The 13,691-nt window shown below is 42.1% G+C and overlaps 1 protein-coding gene across 1 annotated transcript in view; it reads left to right on the top strand.

Moving 5' to 3' along the window:
* The window catches only part of col28a1a (collagen, type XXVIII, alpha 1a), a 56,292-nt gene extending 42,601 nt beyond the window's left edge, over positions 1-13,691 (top strand). The window contains exons 24-34 of the mRNA XM_037535254.1: positions 384-452; positions 554-622; positions 729-797; positions 901-969; positions 2,399-2,479; positions 2,684-2,719; positions 2,812-2,848; positions 4,890-5,444; positions 7,055-7,209; positions 9,424-9,700; positions 12,663-13,691. Of these exons, the coding sequence (XP_037391151.1) occupies positions 384-452; positions 554-622; positions 729-797; positions 901-969; positions 2,399-2,479; positions 2,684-2,719; positions 2,812-2,848; positions 4,890-5,444; positions 7,055-7,209; positions 9,424-9,700; positions 12,663-12,835 (1,590 nt within the window). The 3' untranslated portion in view covers positions 12,836-13,691. The remainder of the gene's footprint in view (positions 1-383; positions 453-553; positions 623-728; positions 798-900; positions 970-2,398; positions 2,480-2,683; positions 2,720-2,811; positions 2,849-4,889; positions 5,445-7,054; positions 7,210-9,423; positions 9,701-12,662) is intronic.

Below are 13,691 nucleotides of genomic sequence, written 5' to 3'. Positions count from 1 at the left end.
TGTTGAAGTGTAAATAAGTGAACGCATCCTCTGCAGAGGGCAAACTTCCACACATTTTAATGCACAGTTACTGTTTATTTTCTGAATTTAACAAATTGGGAATAAAAATACAAAAATGTTATATTTAATTTTGTTGAATAGGTTAAACCTGGACTGTTCTCTGTAGACGGGGAGTTCAATTATTTTTATGATAAAAATCAACAAAAAAAGATTTGACAAAACAGCACCCAAACTTTTGCAGCCAGTCAGAGTCCAGATTTTACCATCTGTATTATAAATGGATAAACGGGGTGGTGCAGCAGAGACGGGGAAACTCTTGAATTATGATCTCAGTCTGTGGTCTAATGATTTTTCTATGGTTTCTATGATTTTTCTGGTAATAGGGACCTCCAGGGTTGCAAGGACCCCCAGGGGAGATGGGGCCAGAGGGGAAAGGAATTGTGGGATCTAAGGTATCAAAACATAACATTTCTCTGAACAGTAAATATCTGTGACTTGAGAACTGCATCCTGCAAACTTTTATATTAAGCCTAAAAGACCTTTGCATCAATAGGGAGAAAGAGGTTTACCTGGGATTTCTGGACCACCTGGACCACCGGGAACAGGCCTTTTGGGACCAAAGGTCAGTCATTCCCTGAGCTGGTTAGATCATTTAAAACATCAACTGAACGGTGATATAGGAATGAAAACATTTGTCCATTAATCTGTTTGTTGGCCTTTCTCTCCAGGGTGCTCCTGGCCGATCAGGCCCCCCTGGTCCTCCAGGTCTACCTGGAGAGGGCATCCAAGGCCCTAAGGTGAGACCCCTCACTATTAGTTTTCTGATTTATGGATACTGTGAAGTGTTGTAATTTCCAGTGGGAATTTCGAATGGGAGTAAATTCTACTCTGACATTTCAGGGGGAGCCAGGATTTCAAGGACCGCCAGGCCCCAGAGGACCCCAAGGGGACAGCCTCCCAGGAGAGAAGGTGCTAGAATCATGAGCTTTAACGTATTTTTAACATAGTTCAAGTTATAATAGACAAAATATGTCTGATATGCAGTCACTGTCCACTTTACAGTACTGTGCAAAAGTTTGAAACTAATATTTTCAATAACATGAAAAAGTTAATATAAAATAAGAATGTAGTATAAAATAATGTAAAATTAATATCTAGACTGTCTGATATTTGAGAAGTGATCAAATTTTGAGGTAGGTAATATGAAAAAAATACTGTAAATGTAAAATGAAAAGGTTGAATAAAACAAAATTATTGTTTAACATGTAATATTTTATGTAATGTAATATTTATAAAGTAATATTTTTAGATGTTCAGATGTTTAGATGTATAGATGTTAAATTATATATGTTTTCTAAGTATAGTAATGTTATAGATAAGGTAGGCAGTGAGTGGAAGTACAAGGTAGGTGTTTCTAATAAAGTGGCCAATGAGTGGAAGTACAAGGTGGGTGTTTCTAATAAAGTGGCCAGTGAGTGGAAGCACAAGGTAGGTGTTTCTAATAAAGTGGCCAGTGAGTGGAAGCACAAGGTAGGTGTTTCTAATAAAGTGGCCAATGAGTGGAAGTACAAGGTGGGTGTTTCTAATAAAGTGGCGAGTGAGTGGAAGCACAAGGTAGGTGTTTCTAATAAAGTGGCCAGTGAGTTGAAGCACAAGGTAGATGTTTCTAATAAAGTGGCCAGTGACTGGAAGCACAATGTAGGTGTTTCTAATAAAGTGGCCAGTGACTGGAAGCACAATGTAGGCGTTTCTGATAAAGTGGCCAGTGACTGGAAGCACAATGTAGGTGTTTCTAATAAAGTGGCCAGTGAGTGGAAGTACAAGGCAGGTGTTTCTAATAAAGTGGCCAGTGGGTGGAAGTACAAGGTAGGTGTTTCTAATAAAGTGGCCAATGAGTGGAAGTACAAGGTAGGTGTTTCTAATAAAGTGGCCAGTGAGTGGAAGCGCAAGGTAGGTGTTTCTAATAAAGTGGCCAGTGAGTGGAAGCACAAGGTGGGTGTTTCTAATAAAGTGACCAGTGAGTGGAAGCACAAGGTAGGTGTTTCTAATAAAGTGGCCAGTGAGTGGAAGCACAAGGTAGGTGTTTCTAATAAAGTGGCCAGTGAGTGGAAGCACAAGGTAGGTGTTTCTAATAAAGTGGCCAGTGAGTGGAAACACAAGGTAGGTGTTTCTAATAAAGTGGCCAGTGAGTGGAAACACAAGGTAGGTGTTTCTAATAAAGTGGCCAGTGGGTGGAAGTACAAGGTAGGTGTTTCTAATAAAGTGGCCAGTGGGTGGAAGTACAAGGTAGGTGTTTCTAATAAAGTGGCCAGTGGGTGTATAGAACATGCCATTCATTGCAGTGTTTTAACACACAGTTACAAATTTCTGAACGACTTGATATGTTCACTGCCTTCAGGGTAACAGAGGTCTAACAGGTGAACGTGGGAAGAAAGGAGACAGGGGGGATTTTGGACCACCCGGACAAACAGGACCAGAGGTCTGCACACATTCGTATCCCTATGCATCAACAAAGCCTTAACTGTAGAATCGTGTCATGGCTCTTGCTGAAGTGCCCAGATGTTGTAACAGACTTAGTTCTTTGATGAGTTTCTTATTTCTGTCTCCAAACATCTTCAAATGCTAAGCAGCTGTCAGTAAATGAAAAATGAGGGAAAAATCCTAATGCAATGTGTTTTTGAAGGGAAAATCTGGACAGAAGGGGGACCCCGGCCTGTCGGTAAGCACAAAGCTAGATGTTGAGATTGAGTTTTTCTGTGTCTGGTTGAGCACTGTGATCTGATACCAAGCTGATTTTCACTTCACTGACAGAGAGAAGAAGTGATTCTGATCATCAGAGAAATCTGCGGTAATGCAACATACCCACACTTCCAGAGTGTAAACACAATATGACAACAGCTTGTGTTTCTTATTGTTTTGTAGCAGGTAAAAAATGTTTAAAGGCCCGAATCCTGTATTTTATTTGTTTATCTCCTGATGAGTAATGTTTGTGTAGTTTTATGTACCAAATTCATTTCAGAATTCATTTTTACGGCACTGTTTCCTCTTTTATGCCTTAGAGTTAAACAGGCGATGTTTGTTGCTCTGCCTTTAAGACCTAAATTCAGTCAGTTAGAAAATGAACAAAACATGTAATTTGACCACAAACCTTTGCAGATGATTGTATGTAAATGAACTCTGTTCTGATTGGCTGTCCTGTGCTGTAGCTCGTTGTAGCTCAGGGATGAAACACTCCTTATAAAGTGGGTGGAGCTAAACTGCTGCATGATAAATCAAATGCATTGGCTTGTGTGACATCATGAAAGCAGTGATTTGGAAAAGGCTTCTTGTGCATAGAGCAAAGAGTCAGGGCCGATCAACAGTTTCACCGAATCATCTTTGTACTGTGTTTTTGTTTAGTTGTATTTTTCTGTTATACGGGTCATTTTACAGAAACGTCCACTTTTCTATCTGTATAGGAGTCACTGGTGTCACCGATTGTCACTGGCGTTCCACATAATGAAGGAAACACCAGAGACGTTTTCAATGATCGATGCATTTTACAGAACATCAAACCACACGCTGTCCATCAGGGAACGTCCACTAAAATATGCAATTTAATCCATTTGTCTTTCTATTGTTTCACAGTGACCTCAGAATAAAGTCGGTCACACCAGTGACGTCAGCTAGAAGCTTCATATGAGATCATGAGCTGAATGAGAAGATCTCTGAGAACTGAGAGACACAGTGGACTCACCATGAGCTTTTCTTCATAGGTCCTCAGAAAACAGGTCAAAGGAGGTCGAGTGACGTCATCGGCGTGACTTTTATTTCAAAATAAGAGACGCAGTAACACCAGAGACACGACTCCTGGGGACTTTTATTATAAATTTTATAGTATTTATTTCCCCTTTGTCATTTAAATGAGATATTCAGTCATCTTGTACAGATTATTGTAGTTAAAATTGCAGAAAAACATGTTTTTTCTTCAGCCTTCACACATGACGGTGGGGTCCAGCTCTTCTGTGGTGCCTGGAGTTCTAGATGATTGATTTAAAAACCAGTGTTGCTGAATTGAGGCGTAATTGATAAAATAACTAATTGTATTATTTTAAAGTCTAAATAAATTGTAACCCGTATTATTGGCCAGATTAAGTGCATTAAATGAATAGGCACTGGAACGATGTCATTGTCAGTTAATACATACACCTTTAGGGGAATATACCACTGCTAATGCTGAGATAGTCTTTTGATTAATCCCACATTTAAAGCCATAATTATAGGAAAGTGCACCGTGGGTATGGAGGCCCGGTGGGCTCATTTAGTACCTCCCCAGCTTTCAAGAGTTTAGCTCCACCCATTCACCCTGAAGTTGTAAGGAGTGTGGCAACCCAGACTGCTTTGTGTACAAGACACAATGAAGGGCAGCCAATCAAAACAGAGCTCATTTACATATATCAGTCTTAAAGGTGCAGTAACAAGACAGCCTGTTTAAGAGACCCTTATTAGTCCCACAACGAGGAAGTTTCACCTCCGCATTTAACCCATCCGTGCAGTGAAAAACCACATACACACTAGGGGGCAGTGAGCACACTTGCCCGGAGCGGTGGGCAGCCCTATCCACAGCGCCCGGGGAGCAGTTGGGGGTTAGGTGTTTTGCTCAAGGACACCTGCGCTGTCGGCTGTTTATTCCCTAACCTCCAGCCCATGATTGCCCCCTAAGTCGAAGGGATAAAGAGAGGTTGCAAAATGGTCAAGTATAAATAAATGAAGACTATTTTTTTATACATAAAGCGCAGAAATGTGATGAATGGACTTAATTTAAGGAAAAAAGTAGGATGTGGGCCCTTTAAAGGTGTTGGAATACGACGTGATTTGTGATTTGGTTTTATTTCCCCTTTTGCTTCCAGGCTGTGGTATGAAGTGCAGGGAGAGTCCGGTGGAGTTGGTGTTTGTGATTGATAGCTCCGAGAGTGTGGGTCCGAAGAACTTTGGGGTTCTGAAGGACTTTGTGAATGCGCTGATCGACCGCGTGTCTGTGAGCAGAGAGGCTACGCGGGTGGGGGTGGTGCTGTACAGCCACATAGACATGGTGGTGGTCAGCCTGCAGCAGCTGTTGGACCTGGCCAGCGTGAAGGCCGCAGTGAGGAACATGCCCTACCTCGGCGAGGGCACTTTCACAGGTAGCGCCATCCATCGCGCCACACAGCTGTTCCAGGCCTCACGCCCAGGCGTCAGGAAGGTTGCTGTGGTGCTGACGGACGGGCTGGCGGACAGACGGGATGCAGTGCAGCTGGAGGACGCAGTAGAAGAGGCGCACGCTGCCGGCATTGAGATATTCGTTATTGGGGTGGTGAACCACAATGACCCTTCATACGCCACCTTCCAGAGCGAGATGAGCGACATAGCTTCAGACCCCGATGAGGAGCATGTCCACCTGATCGATGACTTCATTAGCCTTCCCAGTGTGTAAACTCCAGGCTTATTATTTGGTTTTTAATCTTCCTGCAAAAAATCTACATTAACTAAATGATCGAGATAAATAAAGTCATGGTGGTTTGGTGTGAAACTCCCTGATTCTTCACAGCGGTGGTGACAGGAGCCACACATGTAAAAGTTGTTACATGAAATGCTTGTCGCTGCTGTGGGAACAAAACCTCGTATCTCTAAAATAGTAACTTTACAGGAGAGGGAAAAAACCTACATTACTTTTAATGTATGTCAATGGAACCAGACGTCTATCCAAGTGATTTTAGGCAGCTTTTTTTGGTCCATTCATCATGAAATTTAAACACTGTGTAAAGGGCAACAGGCATTTTCAGATCATGTCAGAAACAGAAAAACGACAAAAATGGAGATACGAGATTTTCTTCCAACATCAGTGATATGAAAACACTACCTGACTCCTGACACGTTGTTTTATGATTGTTTTAAGAAGGTTTTGGCCTGAAACATATGCTTTTATATCCATTCATGGTGGAGAGGTAACATAGAACCCATCAACATCACCAACAAGACACGTGAGCTTGTGGATGATAATCTAAAATAATAAATTGGCTGTATTAGTGTTGTAGATGTCATGATCCCGGGTTCCTATCATCGCTGTAAGGAACTCAGTGAGTTTCTCTACAATGGCATATTCCACATCAAACCTCTTATTTTGTTTACATCTCAACTAGTGGATCAAGCAGAAATGTAGAGGTTTAGTTGGTAACACTTTCTTTTACAGTGCCTACAGTTCTAAGGTTTAGTCCAGGTAAGTGTGAGACACAAAATCAAGACTACTAGATAATTAAATTGGTAACAAATTCCAAGACAGTCTAACTAACCTAGAATGAAATGCCCAACAGGTTCTAGGTACTAACTGGATAAGTATGCGATACAAAGTCCACTGTACTTGGTTAAATGTAGCAGTAATAGTAATATGTAGTAGTTATATGGTATAATACTGGATCTGAATGAAGTACAGAGTCTTACATAGAACGTACTTGTTTATTACCTATAAATGAAACTGAATCTGGGCTGTAAAAGAAAGCGATAACGTTTACTGTTATTGGGTCCTTAACTTTTCTGAAGTTTCTGTTTATTCCTGCTTGAACATGTGACGTTACATTTATATTGTTATATATATATATTATATATATTATATATACATTTAAATTATAGTGTGTATTTGTGCTAAACAGGTTGTTTCAGTAAATAATTAAGAGGTATTACACTATGTCCTTTATCAGTTTAATAGATAGAAACTGTTAGTCTTTTAATAAACTATATAATATATATATATATATATATATATATAATAAAGTATGTGGAAACCCGTCCTCATGATGGACTGTGGGTGTTAAAGCCGTACCGACTACTGACAATAGCAGCACAGTTAGAACGCCTCTCAGCCAATCAGCTTGCGTGGCCGGAACTAACTGTTGTATAAACGGAGCATAGGGCGCTATAGAAGAAAGTGTTATATAGCAAACTGATTATCATTAGAGAGTGATTTCAGCGATAGGACACACTCAGGGGTGCATTATAGGTCACTGATGATATTCATCTAAATCTCTCCTTGTTTTCACAGCCTTGGAAAGCGTGTTACTAAGTCGGATCTGTGACCAGGATAATGGTGCCATGTTCAGTCCAGACCAGAATGTTCTGTTCCCACTTAGACCTGAGCCTGGTTTAGAGACCCCAGAGACATTCACTGATGATAACTTCGGCACAGCCGGCAAAGAGGTGAGAGGAGCGTGTCACATTTTCAGATTGCTGGTATGTTGTCATTATCATGCAGCACATCACATTACAGCAGTGAGAGCACCTTTAAGATTAAGAGACCCTTATTAGTCCCACAACGGGGAAATTTCACCTCTGCATTTAACCCATCTGTGAAGTAAACCACCACATACACACTAGTGAACGCACACACACTAGGGGGCAGTGAGCACACTTGCCCGGAGCAGTGGGCAGCCCAATCCGCAGCGCCCGGGGAGCAGTTGGGGGTTAGGTTTCTTGCTCAAGGACACCTCAGTCATGTGCTGTCGGCTCTGGGGATCGAACCGGCGACCTTCCGGTCACAAGGCTGGATCCCTGACCTCGAGCCCACGACTGCCCCCAACCACTTTAGTACTACATTTGGACATTTTAGCAGCTTCGCAAATGACTGCCCCATACAGTTCCGGGCAGGGATTTTAAAGGACTGTAACTGTGGCTTCACTGCCACCCTAACCATGTTTCTATATCTAAACTTTCTGTAGTCGTGGTCTAGCACAGGGGTCGGCAACACGTGGCTCTTTTACTGGCCTGTCGCGGCTCCACAGCTGAATCAGATCAGTAGGTAATAATAAAATAATCCTCCTCTACAGTAAAATAAAGCTCTGCTGATCCTTCAACACAGTTTAACAGTAAATGGTCTTAAACGCTGGAGTTAATGTAGAACTGCTGATTCGCCCTTTAACCCTGAAGATCAGCGCAGACGGCTGGTCACCATAGCAACACAGACGACAGCCTCGCCCAGCTAGTAGCTACGAAACGGCAAAGAGAGAGATTTAAGACGAACGTCGATAATCTGGAGACGACTGGACTCGTCAGTGTTTATAATCACTCCAGCTGGTTTCCTGATACGTTTAATCTGCAAAGAGAAACACTAAAACATTGCGAGGATGAATTCAGCTTCTCGTTTGTCGGCTTCCCATTCGAATTTTCCCATTCCACCTTAAATGGTGTAGCAGTTACATTCTAGCACCTCAGCCACCATTTAAGGTGGAACAGGAAAATTCCAGCGCAAAGCTGGCTAACGAGGAGCGACATCAGCCTCGTAAAAAGAGAACATTAAGAGAAAGATGAGAAACTTCCACTTGTGTGGAAAAGTTTCCTGCCGGAGACGCGAGAAAAGCGGCTAAAGCTTAAAGCAGAGAAAAATAAAGTCTCTGTTTTCATTTATATTATACTTTTTAACCTACATGAGTATTTACATCCCGTATAGTAAAATAGACATATGATGTTGTGGCTCTCAAGGTTTGGGTTAACCTTTGGGTTGCGAACCCTGCTCTAGCAAAAAGTTACTGTAATGGAAAACCCGCACAATTATGACAGGACCTTAAGAAGATCATAAGGTCTGGTCCCAGAAAACAGTGTGACTGAAGTGGCGTAGCTGTTAAGCACAGTTAATTGTTTGAAGTACAGTGCTGTACTTAATGTCCGGTCAAAACAGCCATCGTCCAGCTTCTCTGTTTGATGTGTCCGTCTCCTTTTCTCAGTGAGGTTCTTCTTGATCAGCTACACGTCCTTTCAGACCCACAGCGCTGAGTGGTCTCCTCACAGTGGAAGGATGGACAGAAACACCTGTGGATGTTTTCAGATCTGAAGCAGCTTGATCTTCTCCTCTCTCTCAGAGATCAAAGCTTTCAGTGCTGTTTGTCTGATGGGGGCAGTTTTGGGGTCTAACAGGTCTTCCAGGTGGTTGTTAGGAGGCACATTTTTTCTGTAGATTTTAACCATTTCTAACACCACTTTTGGAAACTCATGTTTTTTTTTACTTTCCTTGATTTTCTTCTTCAATGCATTTGGATTACTGTATATCTAATCTCAGAAGTACCTCCTGAAAAATATCTAACTTGTGCTCAATGACCATTTTGACTGGAAATGAAATGAGTGGGTAATCTCTGATTTTAGCACAGTGCTGTATTAGTTTGTTTACTGCTATATTCTACATTTTTTTGATTGAACACTCACTCAATTCTGTTAATTAACAACACATTTAGTGTTATCACTATTTTGTCCATTGGCCAGAATGCAGGGGCATTAAGTGTAAAACAAGATGTGTGGACCCTAACTGTACGATGATGTGTTAAAAATACATTGCTTTAACAATTCTTTTTCGAGAATGCACAACATTCAGCTCATCAACCAGTTGCCAAGGTTTAGACTTCAGCACTTCTCCATTCCCCACAGCCTGAACCTCCGCTGGAGCCCGAGACCCCCTCTCCCCCTCATGGAGAAGATGGCAGTGCTGATAATGAAATTGAGAACGGCAGGTCGGTTTTTGAGGGGTCAGTGAATAAGCTCAGTGAGCTCACAGCAGCTTCATCTGGCAGTAGAGCCAATCTCCAGTCCCCTGGCGTGTCTGTGTTGGGACCTACTACCCCCCCCGACTGGCTGCATGGCCTGGACAGAAGCCCACCTCCACAGATTCTACCTCCCCCTCGACAGCACGATGGCTTTATTCCAGGTACGCACCTTCAGTAACACCTCGTACTGCAAAACCTTGGAACATATGACTCGTTTACAGATGTGTCGAGTGGCCTGAACTCATACTCAGGCAAAAGTACTGTTACATTGGTGGAATAATGGCTGGAGTAAAAGTACCTTTACAAAAAATAACACTGTAAAAATTTCTTGTGATATTACAGAAACTTGCAGGCAGTCAGTCAGCAATGACTTCACTGCTACTCACAATCCCATTTCCAAAAAACTTGGAACGCTGTGCAAAATGTAGACAAACAAAGACGATGTGCAAATTATTTCAACCGTGTTTTTAAAGGAAAATGCTACAAAGATGCAACACATCAAATGTTGAAACTGAGAAATGTTTTTTTTTTTGTTTGTTTGTTTATTTTTTAAATATCTGCCTATTTTGAATTTGATGCCAACAACACGTTCCAAAAAAGTCGGGACGGGTCTGTTCACCGCTGAGCTTCATCACCTCTTCATTAACAGCTCAGTCAGTGTTCGGGAACTGAGGAGACGCTGCTGTAGCTCTGACAGTGAGATGTTTTCTGTTCTTGTCTGATTCAGGATTTCAGCTGATCGTCAGTTTCAGGGTCTCATTTGTCATATTTTTCATATTATAAGGTGCCGAATATTTTCAGTGGTGACCGGTCTGGACTGCAGGCAGGTGAGTTTAGTGCCCGGACTCTTTTAACTCGGAGCCATGCTGTTGTAATTACATGCAGAATCTCTTTGTCTTGCTGAAATTATCAAGGCAATCCCTGAAAAAGACGTCGTCTGGATGGCAGCATATGTTGGAATATACGCTCACTGGACACTTTTTTCAATTTGTTCAGCGGCTTGTTAACACAAATAGCTGATCAGCCAATCACACGGCCGCAGCTCACTGCATTTAGGCATGTAGAGGTGGTCAAGACGACTTGCTGAAGTGCAGACCGAGCATCAGAACGGGGAAGAAAGGGGATTTAAGGGGCTTTGAACGTGGCGTGGTTGTTGGTGCCAGACGGGCTGGTCTGAGTATTTCAGAAACTGCTGATCTGCTGGGATTTTCACGCTCAACCATCTCTAGGGTTTACAGAGAACGGTCCGAAAAAGAGGAAATATCCAGTGAGCGGTCAGTTGTGTGGACGAAAATGCCTTGTTGATGTGAGAGGTCAGAGGAGAATGGGCAGACTGGTTCCAGATGATAGAAAGGTTCTGAAGGCAAAAGGGGGTCCAGCCTTTTACTAGCAAGGGGTACCTAATAAAGTGGCCGGTGAGTGTACATATTAAACATGTAGATGTCATTCAGTATTAAGTGGTGAACCCCTCGTCATCTTTACCTCTGAAACCACCAGGTGTTTTTTACCAGTCTTCTGTTGCCCCTGTGCCAACTTTTTTGGAATGTGTTGTTGGCATCAAATTCAAAATAGGCAAATATTTTTCAAAAAACAATAAAATATCAGTTTCAACATTTGATTTGTTGTTTTCACTAAAATATAGGGTTTAAATGATTTGCACATCATTGCCTTTTGTTTTTATTAAAATTTTGCGTAGCGACTTTTTTGGAAATGGTTTTGTAGAATACAGGTTGCTGTGTTAATTAGAATCTAGTATGAAACTATGAATAATATCCAGCCCTGCTCAGCAAAGCATCTGAGGTTTGTTAGGAAGTTGGTTTGAGTAAAATGTGCTCTGCATCTCTGCAAACTAAACGGCAGTTGTCAGTTGGGATTAGACTCAGCTGAACACTATGATGCTGTTAAAAATACATAGTCATGTGTAACATTGTGTGAAAATAATTTAACACACCCTACAGAGAACACAGTGTTTATGCCATTTTTCTGCTAATTTTCCTGCAAAACCTGTTTATTTGTTTAATATAATAATAAATAATAATATAAATACAATAATAATATATTTGTTCTATTGCTATGACTGTAGCTGGCATGTTGGCACAGTGGCTAGCGCTGTCGCCTCTTGCAATCTAACCACTACCAACCTCATCTCCTTCTTGCCCTCCTCCGTCGCTTTGGATAAAAGCGTCTGCTAAATGTAAATGTAATGTAATGTAATGTAATGTAATGTAATGTAATGTAAGGGTCTGGGTTCGATTCCCCGGCCAGGCGACCAGGGTCCTTTCTGTGTGGAGTCTGCATGTTCTCCCTTTGTCCCTCGCCTTGCGATGGCGACCTGTCCAGGGTGCTTCCTGCCTTCCTCCCAGTGATTGCTGGGATAAGCTCACCTTGCAACCCAGAAGCTTAAGCGTCTTGGAAAATGTGTTTCCGTGTGTATTATTGCATCTACCCTGGGCTCAGGACGGACACTGGACACTGGGTTAAAGGTTACAGCTTACATTTTAACTTTATTTTTAAACCAAGCAAACAAAAAAAAACTCAAAAGCAAAGCTGGCCACTTTTCAGTGGCTTCACAGTTTGACTTTTCAGTCCTTTTTTCCAAGCTTTTCAGCTCTTTAGTCCTTTCTGCTTCTCGTCCTTCTCTCCGCTCCCTCCCAACTCTTTTTAAAAGGCTGCGTGAGAGCCTGAGCCGAAAGGGAACGTGAGCTTGTTGCCTGGGAGACAGAGTCCGGGACATGTGCCACCTTCATACCTCTCGTTGTTCTCCAACTCTCTCTCTTGCCGTTGACGTTCTCTTCTCGCTTTCACTTGCGGCCCTTGTTGGTGTGTGGTGCCCTTCCACCGCCTTCCCGCCCTCTCTGGTGGCTGCCGTCGGTGCCCATGGGCCGAGCAACTGGTACAGATAAATAAAAAAAAAACATGTCCAATATGTTAAATTCAGTTCATCAACAGTTCTTGTGTATTAAATTGTGCAGAAGTTTGCCGCTGTAGAGGACGTCTTCACTCATCTACATCCAGAAAATCAAGAAAAACGTCAACTAAACTGGGGCGCCTAAACTTTTGCACACAACTGTATACTGAACATGTGGTTTCTCGTTATCCTCCATGCACTGTGTTTGTTCCTAGGTGTGGACTGCAGGCAGCGGTTAGACCCCGGGCCGTGCAGGAACTACAAGATTAAGTGGTACTATGACCCCGAGGCCAACGCTTGCGCCCAGTTCTGGTACGGTGGTTGCCATGGCAACAGCAACCGCTTCGAAACACACGACAGCTGCAGGAAAACCTGTGTACGAACGTAACCGGACATTCACCGAAGCTCGGCGATTACGCCCATTTCCTTTGGCTTCTGTTGAATTACGTTGCACTGCACAGATAATGGAGCTGTTTAGTTCACTGGCCTTTTCAGAGGAGGATGCTGCAGCCAACTGTAGCCTACAGGTTGAAAATACAGGTTCATGGACTTAAAAAAACAGAGTTGGCTGTTTGAACTGATTAACAAAGTTATTAGGACTGTGCGTTTTATTGCGTAAGGATTAAATGATCTATTAAATGATCTATTAGGATACGTTTATATCATTTACAAGCGCTAACAATAACCCGTTTACCCTCACGCAGTGTAAATACAACATATCCTACATAGTAGGAGTCGTTTATCTGGAAAATGCCACTTGTGACTGTAACTAAAGGCATGTAGAGTACACAGATTAAGTTTATGTTCTTTCAAAATAAGGGACCTTTTTAATGAAGAATCTTTGTTGCTGTTTAAGTCTAGATTTGATCCTTGACTAGACTTAATTAGCCGCCTGAAAACCACCCCAGAATGTCTCTATTTGAAACTGCTGTCTTTAATAACTGAACTAACAGGAGTTTTCTGATCTGGCCTGAGGAATACAGGAACTTTATCCAGTAAAATTTTATTTGAACCCTGTTACCTGACACTGACTTAATCATGCTGTAACCATGTTATGACTGTTCATTAAAATTCACTATATGGCCAAAAGTATGTGGACACACCTCCTACTTACTGAGTTCAGGGGTTTTAGCCACACCCATTGCCAACATGTACAAAATCATGTTTTACATTTACGGTATTTGATTGACGCTCTCATCCAGAGCGACTTACACTCATTTAACACAAGGAGGCCAAGGTGGTGT

The sequence above is a fragment of the Pygocentrus nattereri genome, chromosome 27 (genome assembly GCF_015220715.1).
Source record: "Pygocentrus nattereri isolate fPygNat1 chromosome 27, fPygNat1.pri, whole genome shotgun sequence".
NCBI lineage: Eukaryota > Metazoa > Chordata > Actinopteri > Characiformes > Serrasalmidae > Pygocentrus > Pygocentrus nattereri.
This window is presented reverse-complemented; position numbering and strand designations above follow the sequence as displayed.